The sequence below is a fragment of the Centroberyx gerrardi genome, chromosome 9 (genome assembly GCF_048128805.1).
Source record: "Centroberyx gerrardi isolate f3 chromosome 9, fCenGer3.hap1.cur.20231027, whole genome shotgun sequence".
NCBI classification, from domain to species: domain Eukaryota; kingdom Metazoa; phylum Chordata; class Actinopteri; order Beryciformes; family Berycidae; genus Centroberyx; species Centroberyx gerrardi.
In genome coordinates, this window is record NC_136005.1 from 7,388,053 (window position 1) to 7,409,238 (window position 21,186).

A 21,186-nucleotide genomic window follows, 5' to 3' on the forward strand; every position below is an offset into this window, starting at 1 on the left:
ATATATATATCTGTGGAATAATTTAGTCGGTAGAGAAAGCAGAAGAACCAGGAGTAGCAGCTCAGCTGAGAGGCAAGAATTGCACATCCGAGCTGATCACGGCAAATGAAAATCCATTTGGAGGAACTGGCAAGTGTCCATTTGAAGTGCTCAAAACATTCACTCACAGGGAAGGTTTCCTTGCTGTCAACTGTAACACAAAAAGAGCTTTTGAAATGTCTACTCTGGCTATGTCTGTGATATGTCACTATATTGTTAAATACTGTGTGTATAGTACGATATACGATGTCACACAGCGATGTAGTGACATATACACAGTATGTCAGTTAGTCAAGGCTGTTTTATACACACACACACACACACACACACACACACACACACACACATAATGACATGTCCATTGAAAATTGACATGGCTGTTTTACACAGTATGGCCTAATATTTTGTATATCTTTAGTAACTGCTTTCACTTTATTTGCTTATTGCCATGACAGCTGGATAACAACATTTGACACCGTGTGTAAATAAATAGAACACAGTCTGTCAACCAAATTCTGTTTAAGTTGCAGGATTTAAGGCAAAATTAAACCTTATGGACAGCCTTGTAACACTTACTGTGTTGCAAAGTCCTTAGCTGACATACTTAGACATACAAAGTTGGCATATGTGGTTGGCATCTGTTTCCAAATTCTTCTCATTACAAAGCACATTACCATTTACATAACTGCTATTGAAATGCAAAGAGTATATCTCTCTGAGTTTGTCTAAAACAGAGCATATTGGACTCTTACAACATGTTGTGAGTTTCTCCTTGGTACATACTGTATACCTGGACAAAGTCCAACCACTCTCCCTGAGTAGGAGAATCTATTTCATTTCCCACTGATTGCCTCCTTACTGACTTAAGAGTAATATCTTGACCAGTTATACTTTCAACACAGTTTCCTCTGTTATATTAGGCTCTAACCCAAAGAGTTTCTTGGATATGTCACAACCTATAGGCCTACCTTTTGTAAGACTCAATAAACACTGTACCAAAACAATTCATTTGTCGAATCTAAAATATATTCATATGATTTGCATCCATCTGTCAACACAATCTTTCTGAGCGGAAGGCTGCTTTTGACTGCAGCAGTCATAATGAAGTGTCATGTTCGTCCCAAAAGAAATCCTCATGTAATTGCTCAATTTCATGTTTTCCAGTCTTTGTACAGTTTTTTTATTTATTTAGCTTGGACACAAGGCCCACCTGTGAGCCCTATTCTCAGCACTGTAATTTTCCTGTTTCAAAATGTCAATGATTGATTGACCTGGTGGAGGGCTTCTTTGAATGAATCTGGTTACAAATAACAAACACAAAATGTTATTTGATGAAGACACATATCACACAAGTTTCCTGCTGTTATGACGATCAGATAAAGTGCAGCGCAGAACATTTTCACTTTTTGTTTACTGACCAGTGTCTAGTAAGGCCCATAAATCTCCAGCTACTCACAATTTCACCAGCTCACAATATTTTTTTAGAATATAAATTAGAAATGGACCTCTGAATGATGCCTGATGATAACAGGCAAAGTGGCTGATAGAGGTGAAAAATGTGCAGCCACACACAGAATTGATGGCTGGAGGCTGGTGTTAATTTCCCGCTCTGTTCATGTGACTTGAAATGATCTGAGTGGGAATCAGTACTTCAGTTCTTAAAAGCTTTATGGATACAGGCCCATAACTCTCATATTTAACTCTTGCACTTCTGACTATTGATTGTTCGTAATATTGTGGAGCTGCTCAGTGGCCAACAATAACTGTTAAACTGAATTCTATTTTCTACTGTTGCACTTAGTGTAAGTTGTTCTGGATAGCAGTGCCAGTTCAACGCTTAAAATACAAAATGGAAAGTGATCAGACTGGAGATCAATGGCCCTGGTCTGAGAAGCTTTGTGCAAACACACAACTCGCATCTCTCTAGCTTGTATTATTTCATCATAATTAACTTCATTTCCAGTGTAAATGCTTAATTTGTCCATTGTAGATTTGGCTTTTCCTGACAATTCCTAATGTCCCTGTAAGAACTGGATCATTTAACTTAATTTTGTAATGTAATCTTGGTTACACCCAGGCTAAAATGCTTAAAACTTGCCTAAGTTGTATGATATAAAAATATCAGATAAACCTACATATCATCTTGTCTTTGGACATGAATTTTCTTTAAGGCAGCATCACCATTCCTGTCTTATACTGAGACAGGGAGCCTTGGTTCTACGTTTTTTTTAACCACTTGTTTTTCTAGACCTGAAATCCAATGGGAGAGTGGGCTATTTCCCAGCAACACTTTTCATATCACACCTACTCTTTTTACACTGATCCGTGCTATAGCCTACTACCAGAAGATATCCCCTCTTCACAGGCATCCATAAGATGCTCTCTACTTCAGCATTCAGCCTTAAGAATCAAATTCAAACAACGTTGGCCAGTGGGGGTGAATCATTTTGTTCCCAAGAAAAGACATGTCTGTATGTGAGAGTGGACATCAAACAAAAGTGGTACAGTGGTGCAGTGGTTCTTGTAATAGGGCATGGCAGCCACAGAAACTGTAAACTTAATCCTCTCCTTTCACATGTCCTGTCCTGGCTGTTTGTGTGGGTAGTTTTATATGTCAGCACATCTGATGGGGAAATTGGAAAACAAGCCGAAACTCATTCTGGGAGCAGTAATTTCCAGGATTGCAAGTATTTATCATTTCAAGAACCCCACCCCTCCATCCCCCCACCCCCACTTTTGTGTTGTGCGGCACTGTCATCACCATTAGCACAACATAATAAAGCATCTGGTCCAGATATTCCCCAAAGTGAGACAGCACATGCCACTAAAGTCATACAACACAGCACCTGTTTCCACATGCAGCTCTCGCTGTGATGAACACTGGCGGATACAAACACAACAGTGGGAATGAACTTCACAAAATACTGCAACAGATTTTGCTTTTGAACCTGCTGAATGGCCCTGAGATGGCCATGAAAACAAAAGACGGCAGGATTATCCTCTCCAGTCTTTGAAAACACTACCCATTAGCAATTGCTCTGGCAAAAACGAGGGTGAATATTCTGAAATGAAAGTGACACTCTGAGTGCAGAGAGGAAAGCAGCGGGGGCATTGTGTTGGAATCAAAGACAGTGCCGGGATTGAGGTTTGCGGCAGGGGAGACGTGGCCCACACATACAGTGAAGACAACTAGCTGGTTTAGAGACTGACGAATGCACTGTAGAAGCTGACAGACTGATTGCACACCTCAGGGAAGTTCTACTGCGGCAACTTACTGTGTCAAAGTGTGTCACACCGCATAAGATGTAAAGATATAGCCCTGTGCCCTTAAACGTAACAATTGGTGTGAACAGTTTAGCATGACAGAGTTATGGTGCCTATAAACACTGTATTATCTACAAATCCATTTCTTTCGCAGCTCCTAGGGCTGAATGCTAATTAGCTTGGAGCTGTAATCCCCCTTTTCATACGGCTAACAGGGAATCACAAGAAACAGAAATAGAGCGCGCCTCCATCACTATGAACCTCGCTGAGGTTATTCCCATGTTGTTTTGTAAAGCTTGCATGTAAGTGTAATGGAGTTAAAGAGGATAGTTAAAATCTCTCCTGATAGAAATAATATCCCTCTGTTTCAAAAGCTCTTGAATCGGCTCATTAGGCTATCTATACTATGAATTTGTGGGTTTGAGACAGGAATGTAGTTATTGCTACTGTTAAGAAACTGGGCTAAAACCTTGAATTGCTGCTTATATGTGTCTACACGCACTAATACATAATACAAAACGACTAACAAGCCATGCGTCTTGCCATATGTTCAAGTGCCAACCAGACCGTAATTCATAATGTAGGCTACAACGACTCCTCACCAAATGAACTATCAACAACCTGAGGATAAATAATGCTATTACACCGCATAATTACCATTCATATCAGAGTACAAATATTACATTACCACAAGGTTGGATGGTTCAGTGTAAACACACAAATGGTCCTGGTGACACCTAAATGGATTTGTGAGGGGAGAGCCCATCGTTAACTGTGCTAACATCAGTTTGTCACATGAAAAATTACAGGTTGCATATTCTTACTTATAATTGATGCTGATCCCTTGATATTGTGCATCACTTGCCCTGGAGTGTGCTTGCACTTACTTTTTGGTTCATACTCTTTATAATTATTACTCATAACTAATAATAACTATGTTTTACAAAGTTACAAGTTACAAAGTGCTGTTAAAGAAAAATAAAGCATATCAACAAGCAATAAGATACAAGATAACAAGTCGAAATATTAATTTACTATCTTATCAGTGAAATGCAAGTTCATAAAAATCTGTTTTCTGTCTTAAAAAGATGACAGGTTTTGCGAATTGTATTTCCTCTAGCATGTTGTTCCAAAGTGTACAGGTGTACATCGAGCATTGCTTGAACATTGCTTTTACCTTTGTCTTTAGGGATGCAAACAGGAAGATATCCTTTTGTTTTCCAAATATTACCTGACGCTGACCTGGCGCTCCAAGAAAGAGGATGCAAAGATGAGTGGTATTTGTACAAATACAGTGTGATTGCCTAGAGGAAGATGAATCAGGTCTTGAGCTGTATCAGTCTGTGATGCAGATGTCTAGAGGCCTCCAGTCTCCGCCTCAGATGCCTGCCTGGGGTAATTGATAGTTAGATAAGGCCTGATATGGGCCTAAGCTGTTGTTTATTTGTTTTTCAGCCACTCATTTATTGTGATTCGATTAAGCACAATGAGTTGACTCTCGAATAGCACACGGAGCAGAACAAGGCTAAGATAACACGCTGGGTATTAGCAGAGTGACTACTAAGGACAGTATGAAGAGAGACACCTAGAGAGCGGACACTTCATGCATTTCTAGGTAGTGTGTGATCAAGTGCGTTTGCCTCGGTTGCCTTTCTCTTGGATGCAAATAAGGAACAGAATGAAAGGGAGTGGCAGAAAGAGAGATAGGAAGAGATAAAATGAAACAGGGAGAGAGAGAGAGGGAGAGAGAGACAAAGACAGAGAGAGAGGGAAGTGGGGAGAGATCAAAGTCCAATTATGAATAGCAAAAAGCCCCCCCAAGTCTAAAATTAGAATCCTAATGACTGGCAGTCTCACAGATCAGTTGATGAATTCACTGTTCAACATTAGCACTGATTGAGTCAATTTTCCTGCCATTGGTTGGGACAACGCTTGGGAGCCTATTAATGTCGAACTTATGCCTTTGTGTCTAGACTGAAGCCACTATCTAGCTTTTAGGAGCTTCGTGTTCTGTTTTGTTCAAAATTAATGCATATATCCAGTATCTTTTTCTTGTTTTTAGCTCTTAAATCAACAAGAGAATGCTTTCACAAGGGCGAGTTACACCAGATCCTGTGTATTGGTAAATATTGCCAATGAATTCACAGTACTATTCATCATGTTATTTTAGCATTGGAAGTTAGGGGCCTTTTCAATAACACAACACAATAACCTTTGTGATTGATTATAGTGGTGTGTGTTCCCATAATAAGTCAAGTGCTGACTGTTTTACATGCCACTTGAGCAACACCAGATGTAGTTATTTTAAACTGGATTACTATACAGTAACAAGCCATTGTGCCATCTGTGCAAAATAGCAAAGAGTTAATACACAGTCATGAATCTACAATTAAAGAGCAACTATCCAACAGGGGTATTTATTTGTCATGGCTGTTTTTCATCAACCAGAAAACAATTAAAATGAAAAACTGAAGTAAAACCTGCCGAGTATATTTCATCAGTGCAACCATGCAATACATTATATCCACATAAATTTTAGACACTTATTAATGAATCAACTTCACAAATGAGGCTTTTGTGAATCTCTGTGCAGCATGACTCTTCTGTTACCTTAACTCCTGACCCCAATGGAAACAAAAAGTAGCTCTGCGCTCAGTGATATTGATTTGCTCCACTGCCTCTTCCTCCATTTACTAATAATTACCAATGCAGGCTCTCCAATTACGCAGCTCCAACAAACATTTACAGCAGTCTGAAATCCACACACTCATTATGCAGATGACAGAGAGAAAAAACCCCCACCAAAACCTGCTTAGAGCGACTCCAATTAAAATTCTTTAGCCATGCCAACATAGAACCAAATGAATTATGACAATACCTCCTTTAGCTACTGGAGTCTCAAATCAATTGAGAGCGACCAGCCATCGTGAACATACGAGTAAGCTACTGTAGCTGAAGTGGCTAAAACAGAGATTAGAGTCATTGTGCTAAGGCTTCTTAATTTGAAGAATTTTCTTGATTGACATTTGCAAACATTGGCAAGGTAATTATAAAGATTTCTTAGGAAATCTGTTACAATGGTAAAATATGAGTGACCTGTAAGTAATGAAAATGCATGAGGGGAATTATGCCGTCCAGAATAATGATGAAAATTATTTAATAGACTTTTAAAATCAAACTAAGTCTCTGCTATTGCTTAATCCTAGTAACTATTTAACATGCCCACAGTACAAATGTTATTCACTTTTCAATTCAAAAAGCTTTGTCTACCAAGCAGATTGCTTGTCCTCAGGAATCGGCTGTGTGACTGAGAGAGAGAGAGGGAGAGAGACTACGCAGGTCAGGTGATAGTTCACGCATCACCCTATGACACTTCCCACGGGGTCATCCCTATGTTCCCTCAGCCCTATGTGTTTAGGCAAGGAGCTCGTATGGTTGAGGTTAGGGGTTCCAGGGCAGATGGAACAGAAAATTGGACTCAATTTACTTTCAAATACTTTCTGATGATTTTATAAATGTTTTAGCACTCAAGTCTCTGTCCTATGTGGCCTATGTGGCAAACCCCACCCACCTGGTACTCTGAGCAGTTTAAAGCAAACACCGAGGGTCTTATTTTCGTGAATCAAGGCGCAGATGCGGGCGGTGGCGCAAGCTCACGGCACAAGCTCACTTGGCCGTGACCGACGGATTTTGGGAAATTTCGTGCTGACGCAGCGAAGGTGCACCTGCCGCACAGTTGTGAAAGGGGTTGGGTTAGGAGGAATAAATTATCAGTAGGTGTGGTTGGGGCTGCTGTCAATCATGGCCAATCAAATTAGCTCCTCTCATTCCCTTTAAAAGCAGTGCATTCCCCGCTGTGGCGCACTGACAGTTTGGTAATGGAGAGGAGAGTCCAGACCGGCTTCTCCCAAGAGCAAACTGACGTCCTTGACCGGGATTTGCAGAGTTGCAAGGCAAAATACATATGCGGCAAACCAAATATGGTGCCAAGGGCAGACAACTTTTTAAGTAGAATTCACATTATTGGATATCATTTATGATTCACACAATAATCGCATGTTCAGTTACAACTAACTTTGTTGTACAACAAAATGTGTTTCATTATTTTGTCATTTGCCGGTAGGTTGTTTCACTTAAATGATTTAAAAGGTTGCATTCAATTATTTAATTAATTTTCAGCTATGTTTATATGCACACAATAAAACCGTTTACATGATTGATATGATTGTATAAACTGACAACTCCATATAATAATACTATTTAAATGAGTGACGTACTTATTTTGATTATCCAGAGAGAATTGTGGAAATAGGATTTTTTTGCAATTTTTTTTTTTTTTAAAAGTTCCTGTCCATCAAATTTAACCAAAATTTAACCAAACCAAAATTGCACCCCCGGCAACTCAGTGTTTTTGGATGAAGATACTAAGTAAGGATTGGTAGGAACAGGCGGTCCTGGGGGAGTTCAGTGATGTAGAGTCGATAGAGAACTTAAGAACTGAGCTGTGTGGATGAACTTGGAAGCTGCGTGGAATACCGAGCTGCAGCCAACCAGTGTGGTGCGCACAGAATTTTATGTACCGATTTCTCAAGAGCCTGGTGCTGGTGCAGTGTCATGTTGTCTTTCTTATGCCTATGTCTTGTTTTGTTGTGTCTATATGAAATAATAAAAACTGAAACAGAACCTGGTGCAGGCGCCCACACTGGATGAGGCGCGTGTAATTGCGCGGCACTTTGAAAACCACATCCAACACATCCCTCACTTTAGAGGCCGCAGATGCACATACCGGTCCTGCCGCCTTCAGAATGGGAAAGCCCACATTTATTCTAAAAGCAGTTGGGGATGACAGATACTGCTAAGAATCACCCCTTAATCTAGCCCAGTACAGACTCTGAGTTTACTGGCATTATTGTCTTAATCGCATTAAAATCGCATTCTTGATGTGCATGTAAACGTGTCTACTGGTTGAAGAATTTATATCAAAGTGAAACAGGCAAGCGTAACATACATAAAGGGGTTTGTGTGATTTTGGAGAGGTCTATGCGAGTGGGCCTTCGCCAATTAAAGCCATGAAAATAGCACAGACCGCCTGCACCTGCGCTAAGACGTGATCTGAGGAGGAGGAGGCACAAGTGTATTTTTGGGCCACCCAATTTGTATCGACACTCCCCTCTAGTGCGCTCCCCTGCCCATTTCGACACAAGCAATGTCATGGTGAGCCCTGAAATTAGCCAACGGGTGCAGGCAGGAAGAAATCTGCTAGCGGCCAACAAAATTACCACTTGGCTGGCGCAAAGTCACTGCGCTTGATCTGTACTGGCACAAAAATAGGGCCCTAAGAATTATGCTATGAGCTAGTTCAACCAGGCAGACACAAAAGGTGATGCACAAAAGACAGATGTTTATTAAAATATGCGTCAAGAGCTTTGGCGTTGACCCCGTCGCAGGACATAATTTATAGGTAATAAAACCCTAAATAAATGCAATTCCGAAGATCCCCCTGGGGATCAATAGACGGGGCCGTGACATTGGAGGTGGAGGGGCGAAGCGGCGCACACACCGAAATGACAGCAAGGAAACCAATCATGAAGGCAAGTTTAAATAGGCTACCACCCGCCAAGCAAGATCAATGGCTGACTGAAAGCCGACAGATAACCAGGAGTGTTCATTGGATGGCAAGAGACCCAGTGTGCAAAGAGAGAGTGAGTAAGTGAAAGGGATTGTCTTCCTGCTTGAAATTGCACTAAAAGCTTAATTTGGAAGGAGTTTTAAGATGAATTCAAAGTTGTATGCCATCAAATGACGTTCATCATGTGATTCTGAGCATGCTAGCTTCATTCTTCCTAGCTCTGAAGCTTTGGTAGCTCAGAACTGAGCTACCACAGTGTAAACTGATGATACAAAGCTAATGTTGGATTTCATTAAAGGACAAGAAAATCCCCTCCACAAGAGCTGAAATCCCTCTGGATTGTATTTAATTCACAGCAGAAGGGGCATCGCTGAGACGACGGTGTGTCAACACATTCTGATATATTATTCCCAGAGGATCAAACTACTGTTTTACCTGTGGTCCCTCAAGCCTGAACCCATGCTCACACATAGGAATGCTGTATTGAAGCTAATGACATCACCCACTCTGTCCTAAGGGAATATCTCCCATGATGATGATTCATTCTCTCTTCTGCTACTAATTCTCTCTGGAAATAAAACATTCGGGAACAGATTCTCTTGGTCAGATTCACTTGATATGAACAACAATTTTGTTTGATCAAGCCTTCCTCATTTTGAGCAATCCCTCTGGCATGCATGTTCGCCTCTGACTTGGACTCCAACCTGATTAAAATCATGTGTGAACAAAGGGACGTGATGTTTTCCACCACAGAGATTTGCAGGCAATGGATTTTTGGCCAGTTACTTGGCCAAATATCCACTGCCTGGAAATCTCATTTCGCAAGTTTCACAAGTTTCCTGGAAGCTTGAAAGTTGAAAGGTTGAGGTGTCTTCCATGCTCCGAGCAAAATGTTGTGCTGTACTGTAAATAGCCTTTGTTCCGGAGCTTCAACATAACTCATACCCCAAACCTTCTTGTCAGAGGGTTTTGTCTGTAACCCAAGGTCCAAGACATCGCCGGCATGTAACCTGGCTCAACTGAGAGGGCAGTAGATGAGATTATGCAATGTTGTCAAAGTGGCACAACTAATTATCATGAAACACAAGGAGAGGTTGACTGATTGATTAAGGATTCCACTTGAAGGGCTCTCAGGAATCAATTCAGTCAGTCCTCTGTGATAAGAGCCTGGAAATCAAATGCAGACACATCAGTGTTGTTTGAGAATATTTGTAACAGAAAAAGCTGCAAACAGTTCAACACAAGAGCTAGTAACACAGGGGTTTACCTTACTCTGGGATAGCTTTCAGAGAGGGTAGCTCAATATTTTAAAGAGACAAAAAACAATCCACCAGGACATGCACAGAAATACTCTTGACCATGTTATTTCTGATACAGCCTATTGAAGATCGCATGTTGACTATCTGCTTCAATTGTGTGTCTGAGCACTAATACACTGAATTACACTTGATTGAAGGTATTCACACTCATAACAAATATACACATTCAAATGGCAAGTGGGAAAACAAGGTTCAAGGTTCCAGTTAAAACTGTCATCTGTTTCCAAGGCCAACATTTTCAGTGAGTCTAAATAAGTCTCACAAAGTGATAGGCATCATCTTTGAAAGTTCAGTTTCAAGCAACTTCACTTGAAAATGCCTGAAAGTTAACCTGTTATTGCCTCTGCAATCACTGTCTGTCAAGTTTAATTTCGAGGCTTATAGCTTCTCTCCGAAACCCACAAACACTCCTTTGAGATTGGCCTGTAGAATCATTGCAATTATGTGGATGCTCACAGCTGGGAACCGGTAAAAGCTCCATTTTCCACCCCAAATCATTTTTCGTACTCCCTATAATTGGAGTGATTATAAGAATATTAGAAAGAGGCTTCAAAACCTAACATTGCATCTATTTCCTTTAAAGGATTTACATTGAGAAAGCATTTCCATTTAGGCTTTAATTCACCAGTGCACTCAATCACTTTGGTGCTAATTGAAATATATTAGAGGTAGAAATACTTAATCTATTTCTGAAAAGTACAATGGATTGACTTGCCCGATAAATGATGTCCGTGCATGTAAGCCATTTGGAAATGGTTCACAGAATGCAACTTTGAGTTTTTAATGGATGTTAGACCCACTAAATGATAACTACATGAGGCTGTTAAGCATGTAGCGTAACTAAAAGCTCTGACAGTAACCTAGTTCGTACTTTACGGGAAGGGAGAAGAGTGTGTTGCTTCAACCACAAGCACTACTTTATTAAGGTTATCTCTGTTATGAAAAAAAATGAGTGCACTCCAATATATGCATTTGACTCAAGCTTGTAATGAGCCTGTGATTTATCCCGTGAGTAATAACCTTTTACGTTGATCAGAAACAAAGCACCTTGAACAAAAGACTGAAAGTACACTTTTGAGATAATTTATTGTCACTGGATGATGGACAAGTGTCACTTTCAGAAGACTGTTGATTAGAACAAGCCTTGATATTAAAATTGGCTCCGGGGCAGCTTCAGGTAATTTTGATTTTTCATAGATAGCTTCACAACTTGTCAAATTATTGTCTAAAGGAGATTAGGCTGCTTTCAGCACCCTGCCGAGTGGCAATCGAAGAAAGAGCCATGACAGGCTCTGGACAATAGACATCAATGTTGAGAGCTTCAAGTGGATACTGTGGAGGAGGTTAACTGGAAGTCTTGAGGGAGGTAGCTGGCATGAAAGCCTTCTTAACCATTGCTCTAGCCTGTCACTTTGTCAGCTGAATTCCATCAATAGTAATGCACATCTATTGCAAATGGATGCCAGAGTAATGAATCTGATGAATACTTTAGTATAGCCAGCTTCCCTTGGGCAATAGGAGATAGGCCCTAATGCCAGCGAGTGTATCTGCTTTTGACTGCTCTGAGGTGTAGGCCTTTAACTGTGTCTTTTAAAAACCAGAATTGAAAAACTCTTCAGTAAATCTTCCTTCAGTCAAAGATATAACACTATTTTAGCTATTTCCCATTATCCATCGGTTGCAGTGCTGATTATGAATGTCCCATAACACAAACCCGCAGACCATATCTGCGGGGGTTTGATAGGGTTGTTGATTAATAACAAGGACTCAATGATTACTTCACCAGGCTTTCAAAAGCATTTCTTTCTGGCCAGTACTCTCTGTTTTGGGAACAAAAACAATACCCCCCCCCCCCCCCCCCAGCCCACATTTTCAACTGCTCAAAGATGGAGGACGGTGCTCTGAGCGAATGACCGGTGTTGCAACACATTTCGTTCTCAAGGCAAAAAATGACAAAGGATTATTTTACATTGTGATATACTTCTTCTTCACTGGTCGTTTCTGTTGGATCTTGCTCTAATTAGCTAACTTACTCGTTCTACTGTGAAAATATAACTTTTATGTTTCTATTCATTAAAGGTGTAAGCTGTGCCAGAGACCTGTTGATGTTGCAATTCCTTGTTCGCAGATAAGTCAATAAAACTCATTACTTTATGCACTTTAAATAGGCTTAATTACCAAATTAGCACAGTCACATAACACTGTGTTAACAGTCTGTATCACAAAATCAGAAGATTTGCATCACATGACAAATGATCTATTCTCAGGAATGGCAGACAGACACAACATTAAAAACTCAAGAAGAAAAATTGGGTCAAACGACTAACTCTTGATCCCAGAGTTTTTGAGACCATGTTGAGCATAAGGACTGTGAAACAGAGCAACATTGTTCTGACAGCAACATTGATCGCATTAATCCTGCGACGCGCATAACAGGCGAGAGGATTTTGCCGTTTAATTAGCAATGACAGATTCAGGTGTGCCCCCAGATGTGTCATAAGAGGTAAACCAGGTTTTCTCCAAATATGAGTGTGCGAGGCTGCAGGAGGATGTGTGGCAGGTAACTGACATGTTCGGAGCATCCCATATCCGCTGCATCTCAAAACAAGCTGTTCCTTAATGTAGTCTAGCTTATACCTTCCACCACTACTGGATGTGGCCTAATTAAAAAAGTGCTGAAATGCAGAAAATGAAGAGGATGTTTCTCAGCCACGGCACTGTTTATGGTCTGTGTAGAGGAGATAAAGTGAACAATTCTTCCTGTAAATTGTGTCCCGTAGAGTTTTAACGTTCACTTAATATTCCTCTGTTCCTGTCTTACGTAGCATCTGTGCTGGGGCGGGGACACCAAGGCATTTAAGCTGGATGTTGTCTCTGGCACAAGTGCTTATAGTAAATGTCAAGACCTTTCATAGCCATAATAATGACACAGTTCAGAAAAAAAATGATCCATCGCACCCTTCTTGCTCTGGATGGAGCTAGAAAACACAGCTCCAGCACAGTCGTGTAGGGCCAGAAAAGATTTTCATCAACCGGTCTGCTGACATGAGGTAATGATGTTAAATTTATACGAATACCAGACTTTCAAAGTAGTGACAGGTCAATTTTGCACCATTACAGCGAATAAGGCCTCTGGCGCAGGCCTTATTTTAGAGCTGAGGGCCAACTGTCAAACTAAATAACAAAAATAAGCTAGGATCATTGTCTTATTCTTAGCGTGTGCAGCCAGAGCCTTGCTGCTATTTTCTGCCTTTAAAATGTAGCTTAACTCTACCACTGTCTATTTTTGACCGATTCTCATCATCTTACACATATTTCATTGAGCAAATGGAAACAAATCAATTAAGGGATAAAGCACAGAGCTGCAAGATAAAAAAAGATAGTCACAGCCATACTGAAAGAACAGAAGCTCTAAGTGCAACTGTGTGGGAAAACTAGCCTATGCTTAAGATTTGAGTCTACGTGGGATAAATTTACAGCTGACTAGCTCTGTGCTGTTGATTACATCTGTTTATCCATGTGGAAGAGGCTGCTACTGATACCTTGTGTTTCCTGACAGCAAAGGGAACTGTCTTCTCATCCGGCTGTCCCCTCAAATTCATAGCCAGATGAGTCATTTACTGGGAAGAGTCAAGGTTTATTCGACTGAATCCAAATGACTTCAAACCCGTAAATGGTGGGGAAGATAGAGGTGCACAGCGCTTCTTGATAATGTACTCCCTATGGCAGCTAATAGATTTCCAGTACTTAAAAAATGCGGCATATGCATGAGGCTGGTGTGCACTCGTGTAAGGTACAACAGAAAAACCAAGCATCATTCATTCCAGATACAAGGGCCTGTGTTAATGGCTGAAAAAAGACATCATTGCGAAAATGGCTGGGCTTTTAGTTCATTAAAGAAGATTAAAAGGAAGATGATACACATGTGGACCATTCCTCTTCCTCCAAAAGCTCAAATCATTTAATTGATATGGACCCACTGTCCGACATAAATCATGGCTGCAGGGGGAGCACACCGGCCACGGTAATGCAGCATTAAGAATTGAAGAGGTGAGGGAAATGAACACATGACAGCGGACGCGCCTCTCGGGAGCTATTCCATAATCCAGAGGCAGTGACTAATTGCGTGCTTCTGGGTTTGTCACCATTTGAGAATGCTCGCATTTTTTTGGCCAACAATCAGCTTTGGGGGCACAGCAGAAATTGCCCTCTAATAGTCTGGGGTCTTGACAATAGAGCCTCTCAACAAACAGGCGCCGTTTCCTGCAGAGTTTCTAATAGAAATAGTTCATGCTTTGATGCTTGGTTCTCAAAAACAAGGGTCCCACTATGCTGTGCAAAAAGGCAGATCCATGTTCCATAATGGGTCGGGAAAATTAGTGTGACTGCCAACATAGAGAATATCATCATTTTGGTGACAACGATGAGCTGCAATTAGATGCAAGCGAGAGAGGCGAGTAGAGCAGCTTAAGAGCTTTCCAGTCTCCATTAGGTCAACAGCTTTGAACATAGCAAAGTGATAACTTCACACTGGCTGCATTCACATGGAAAAAACACATTGGGTTTTCAAAACAGACCCGACAAATGGCTGTTGCTGAATTACCCATTAATTAGCGTTGAGAACCCTGCAATGACAGCACCTCGAAAATGGTCTCCCTATCCATTTCCTCGATTTCCAGTTGGCATTTACTGAGGCAATGACCCGCTTGTGGAGAGTGTCGCCCTGTTTGGTGGTGGGAGGCAACTTGTTTGTTGAGCTGATTCATAGCACAGGGATAATCTCTGGTCCAATGAACCATCAGGAGTCAGGCACAGCTTCTACCACTGATCACAGCCAGCCCAGATTGACACCAGGGAATTAGACTCCCTCTCTGGAGACCGTCAGAGGTGTAAGTCTGTTTGACGGGACGGCCCTCGGGCATGGAGGAAATATGGTAAAAATAGTCAGCTCCTTTAGGCTGTTGCTAAGGTAATTCTGTGATGAGCGCCACATTTTGAGCCTCCTGACAATATGACACTCATCTCCATATAAACACTGATGTCCTTATGCCACAGAGACAATTCTGCTGCTCAATGATGGAACATAAGCCGACAACATCATACAAGGCAAGCTGATTGAAACTTAGGAAAGAAAGCTGTTCTGTATTCAGGTCCACACCCAGCATCTCAGAGTCAACATCCATAGAATTCATATTCAAATGGGGCAGGCAAACCCCCTCAGCCTTTCCTCACAGCTATCAAAGTGGATATTTGATATTGGTATTTTTTGACAGCAGAACAAGATTATATCACAGTCCCTCCAAGACTTTACAGTTTTTTTATGTGATTAGTGTAACCCAACATGTTTTCAATTTTGCAGATTTTCAGAAACATTTCAAGACATTAGGCTGTACCCTACAGAGATTTTTTGTGATCACATATGTAAAACTGCAAGAGTTGTTGTACATTGAGGCTTAAAAGTTTAATGATCTTCGGCAAGTGTTTTCCTTGGACTATTGTGACTAGGCTATTTTAACCAGACTTCGATAAGGTTCGATAACGTGTTGGATTATAATATATGCAGAGGAATTAAAGAAAAACATTTTAGCAATTGCAAAATCATAAACTCTTCGAGGGTCTGGTATAAACCACGCCCAGGGCAATTAATTTGGTCCTAAATGGGCAGGTGCCTGTATGCAAATAGCTTTGTACGTGATGGAGGATGGGAGGACAGCGTCACTGCCATAACACGAATCTGCTTTTAACAGCGACGACACTCTTCAGCCTCTTATTTTGAAACTACGACATCACATTGCAAATTCAGCTAAACTGTTAAAATGGCACTCAAAACAGCTCGTCGGGTCCTCTTTGAATAGCACACTCTCCTCACAGCACTGTCCATCACAAAGTCTTGAAAATAAACGGACGAAATACCCCGCACATTTGAAGCGATACGGTGGAAATATAGGCTGCTGTCCCGCTTCACGAGCAGCTCTAAAACGCATTAGACCACGGAATGCTACATCAGATATTTCTTAACGGTCTTTTACACGAAGGGAAAGTATTTTACAAAACTTTGGCGTTAAGTAAGCTGTGGCTAATGCAAGGACAGCATCCTGCGTAGTTGAGCTGCTGCACCGACTGCCCTCCTACAGGCGAAAACAAGGACGGGATGGAGGGAAAATGAGCTATTGTGTGTTTATCGCAGACACGGGATGATTACCCCGTTTAGGGTGAATGAAAACAAACCCCCTCCAGAAAATGCTGAATTGGTGTTTGGGCTTTCGTGTGTCTGTTTGGCTCGGGGGAAACATCCCAACTCCGACAGACAGTGCGAGTCGGAGCGGAGCAGGAGCAGGAGCAGGCAGGGGGAGAAAGTGAAGTTGTTTAGCTTGCTTTCCTACCTCAGTAGAGCCGTGTCGCCTTGTCTGCTGACCACACTTTCAACCGAGGAATAGTCCACAGTTTGTCCGGCGGGCAAGCAGGACGGCAGAAAGCAGCACAGGCTGAGAATTATCGCAGTAAGCCACTGACCGGAGACGCAAGCATCCTGCACCGCAATCATTATGTCCATCACAGCTGTGTTTTGTTGTCGGTTATGTTTTCCCAAGTATTCTTGTTACGAATAGGAGAGAGAGACAGGGGAAAAAAAGCCTTGACGCAAAAAAGATGCTGTATTTCCACACTTTTCCTCCTCGGAGCCCGTAAGAAATGGTCCGCCGTATAGTTTCCCAGGTTTGTTTTGCTGGATGTGTAGCCCACTGTGCGGGGAAGTGTACTCTCCAGTGGCTCGCACACCATCTAGTGAGGAAATGCGATGTAAAATGGGAGCAGACCTAGAAGCAGACAACCCCCAGGCTCTGATCCTGTTGCCATGCGGCCGTTTCCCGGGCAACCCGTTCCCAGTGGCTCGTGATGGAGCAGTTAAAGCCGGTAGGTATTGATACAACCCAACACAACCCAGGAGCAATTAAAGATATCGACTGGAGAACCACCCCTATTTATTCCCATTCGGAAATGAACAATCCGAGCATTTGGTGCAAATGGATCTTACTGGCAGCGATGACGCAGCTGCATCCCTTAGGAAAAATAACTCCAAGTATTATCCTACAGTATGATATATTTTACACGGAAACTATACAGATCCGACCGCAAAACTATACATTATAGATAGGGATATTATAGTGACATCATAGGAGATTAAAAAAAAAAAAATGCCATAAAGTACGATTAGGTCACTTTAAACTCACTATTAAGTAGGAGACCCACTATATAAGTCCCTGTAGGAATATTAAGGGTATATTATGTTGTTGTTGTTTTTTTCATTAGGGTAGCCTATATAAAATTACTGCAGCAAACCTCTAAACATAACACACATGCACACGCACACGCACACATACATGCATACACAAGGGACCGCCAAAGTTTGTTTTAGAGCAGTAGCCCTCCTCTGCATTGTGCTGCTGTAAGCCTTTTGACTTAGCCTACATAAGCATGCTTTGCACACCAGTTAGTAGGCTACAGCCGTAACCATGGAAATGACATACATTTCTCCGAGGTGACATGTTAATATTGGCATGATCCCGCTCAATTGTTGCAGCTGAGACATGACTCGTTATATCTCATTAACATAATATCGGGAGCAAATCCCCCTGGATTTAATTGCTACAGAGAATACATCAACCGACCCAGGCCTATTTCCATAGGATTGCATGTGCTTAAAGTGAAATATAGTGTGGGATTTCACAAAGTTATTCCATGGATTTTGCACACTTCACTCAGTATTTGTGAATAGAAACTTGCATTTAAACCAGTTAAACACTTTAAGTATAACTTCTGTTCATACATACTTACTTACCTACACATTAATGTATAGTATATATTTATAATTAAGTAATCCATTCTGAAGTAAGCAGTTATGACTGCTGTAAAAGTCTGTAAGTAACAACTGTAACTGTAGTAACATCTGTTCCTTTAATCCATAGGCCACATGTAGGCTTTACCCATATTCCCCGCACATAGTCTATTTAATGTTTGAATTGTCACCCGCATATGCTTATATAACCCCACAATTATTTATAATCTATTTACAATATAATAAAATTGTACTATTATTTCTGTACAGTTATTTTATTGGTTTTGTTGTTTTAGTGCTTTTTTCTGCTTTATTGCTTATTCTATGTTCTACTTTTATGTTTTATGACTCTTTTCCCTGCTGAATCCTATTACTTTTGCTGCTGCAACCAGGACATCATTTCCCCACAGGGGATCAATACAGTTTTGTCTTATCTTATCTTATCTTATCTTATCTTATCTTATCTTAAATACATTTCTTCCCATAGCTACAGAGCAGAGAACCAACATTGCAGTGTGTTATGTCTTTAAGATGCACAGCCTGGAGCTGCTCTGTTGACATTAAATGGGAGAAAGACTGTGGAAAGTTTAACTTAGTTTTTATACTGAAACGAGCTTTGTATTATTGCATTGCCATTGTTTTACAATCAGAAAAGGTGCCTTGATCCTCTATAAATTACTCCTGGGTGCTGTGAGAGTTACCTTTTCCCTCTTTTGTTATTACTTATCTATGGAGCTGAGCTGTATATTGCTGTGGTATCACAGAATATGAGGTGGGACAAACTGCTATATACTGTAAAAGCCTGTCACAGAAAGCCTGGAGAGTGGTTACCAGAGGTTACAAGGGATATTCCACCATGTTGGAGGTGATTCAGCAACTATTCAACCAAATGTTGTTGCTTTGTCACCTCTTCCTCCCTGATTAACCAAACAAAAAGCCTAATTTCTGTGTCTCACATTGTGCTGTGAAGGGTTTTGTGAGGGAGGAAGAGCCATTACAGTCTTTGATTTTAATCTTTCTTCTCCAACATGGAGGTGGATCCTTGTCGCCGTTTGTAATCGCTCTGTCACCTTTCCATGACAAGCCGACGTGTGACAGTAGGACAGTGTTACAGTTCTGTATGAAATTCTAATTTACATAACTGAAGCTCCCTCTACTGTTAATAAATGTGATAATACCATCAATACAAGCCACATTACTGTTATAGGTTTTGTGACTGAGGGGTTTGGTCTCAGAGCGTAGGATATTTTCCATCGCTCTCTAGTCAGTCACAGCGTTGACATTTTTTTTTCTGAGCCCTTCAAATTACCCCAGAAAATGTACCTTCCCATGCATGAAAGCTATAATTACAATGACTCCATTTAGTGGTAGTGCGCTGTGCAGAAGAGTGGCAGGCTCTAATATTCAACTCATAATAACCCCAGGAATTATGAACAAGATGAAAGAGATCTGGCATCGGACTATCACAACGTCTGAGCTGTTTTGAGTAATGGATGCTTCAGACGTTTCTCTTGAGCTTTCATAACCGGCCATCTTTTCAAAGCTAGAGTGAAATTAATGCAAGCTATGGGGCTGCTTTAATAGCAAGTGAATGAAGTGACACGTAATGAAATTGACCATTTTGCTGTGAGCGAGATGTTCCCCTGATAGATTTAAATATGTACTTTACAGTGCTATCAGCATATTCAACGGTGAAGCATAAGCCTCAGAACAATGGCCTTTTTGGTTTTTTTGGATCTGGTTCACTGGTTATGTATCTGCAGCGTTAAAACCACAGCAACTGTCTTAATTGCATGCTAACAATGTGGTGAAAGCCACTGATGCATATGATATTGCCTTATTTTGACTGTTTTGAGTGAATGATGGAGATCTAACCAAAAACCTTACATTATCTCATTCACCTTATATATTTTGCTCAGGCAGATCTGGCTTTAAAGTACTGGTTAGAGAGTATTGTTTAAATACCTTTATGGGACTAATTTAACATGAGTAATGCAGCGTATTGAAAGCTATTGTTTCCTGAAGTAGTTAAGTGCATGGTCATTTTTCTGTAATAGTGATTTGGTTGGCTATTATGATAATGGATGGCATCCACCAGAGAAGCGTGCCAATCGATCACAACAAACATCGAAATAGGAATGCTGAGCAGTTCTACTAAATGGATCCCCGAGCACCACCTGCGTTTCAGCTTACAAGAACCACAAGGAAAACACTGCTCTTCCTCAGCACATCATAAAATATAACGATAATTGATCTCACATTCAAAAGATCAAAGTTTTAGCTACAAATATACAGCGGGCGTATTTTAATTCATGAAATCATTATAAAGCTAGATTGAGATGTAGAACAACCCAGTGTGCAGTCATTCTCTTATCTCCAGTATTAACATTTAAATTGTCTTGTTTATTTCAAGATTGCAAATTGGCATCTCATGATCAGATTTCCAAAATGACTGTGTCTGACGCTGTAGTGATTTTAAAAGAAGGCTGACCAGAGGAGGATATAATTCAGTACATGAATATATGAATTCTTAGTAAATTCACTAATGACATGAATTATTCATTCGTATTTTGTTCAACATCCACTGGTTCAAGAGAACAAATTAGCATATTAAGGTGGACAACAACCTCAAGATAACCGGATATCTAGTGTTTAACATCAACATCCCTTTACAGAAGTGAAATAGAAGCATTTTCCTCCAGAGCAACTCCACATCTCTTATCAGCAACTATTGCCGGTCATGAAGTTACAATGCATGGAGTCCCTCCATGCTCTAATGCCTCCAAAGATAAAGGCTAAAAGACTCCAGTGGGAGACACTCGTTTCACAGGAAAATTAAAAAGAGTACTCAGTGGCATGCAGGGAACAGAGCTTACTGATGTCCGTTTTAATAAAGCAAAATGTGCCTAAGTGTAGAATTCACACACTGAACAGCGGATCTTTTCTTTTGAAGCCAAGGTGGTTCGATACACCTTTGCCTGCACAAAGAGCAATCTTGTCACAACCTGTTGAGTGTGACAGTTTTTCAGCTTTTTGGATTTTAGTTACACACACCAAAAGAAATATGACACTCAAGGCTGAATGTCTCCACAAATTCTGAC

At 40.8% G+C, this 21,186-nt stretch overlaps 1 protein-coding gene across 2 annotated transcripts in view; it reads right to left on the reverse strand.

Moving 5' to 3' along the window:
• The window catches only part of negr1 (neuronal growth regulator 1), a 123,319-nt gene extending 106,515 nt beyond the window's left edge, over nt 1–16,804 (reverse strand). For both annotated transcript variants that reach the window (XM_071902999.2, XM_071902998.2), the window contains exon 1: nt 16,635–16,804. In XM_071902999.2, coding sequence (XP_071759100.1) covers nt 16,635–16,804 — 170 coding nt within the window. The remainder of the gene's footprint in view (nt 1–16,634) is intronic.
• Nucleotides 16,805–21,186: the final 4,382 nt, after the last annotated feature.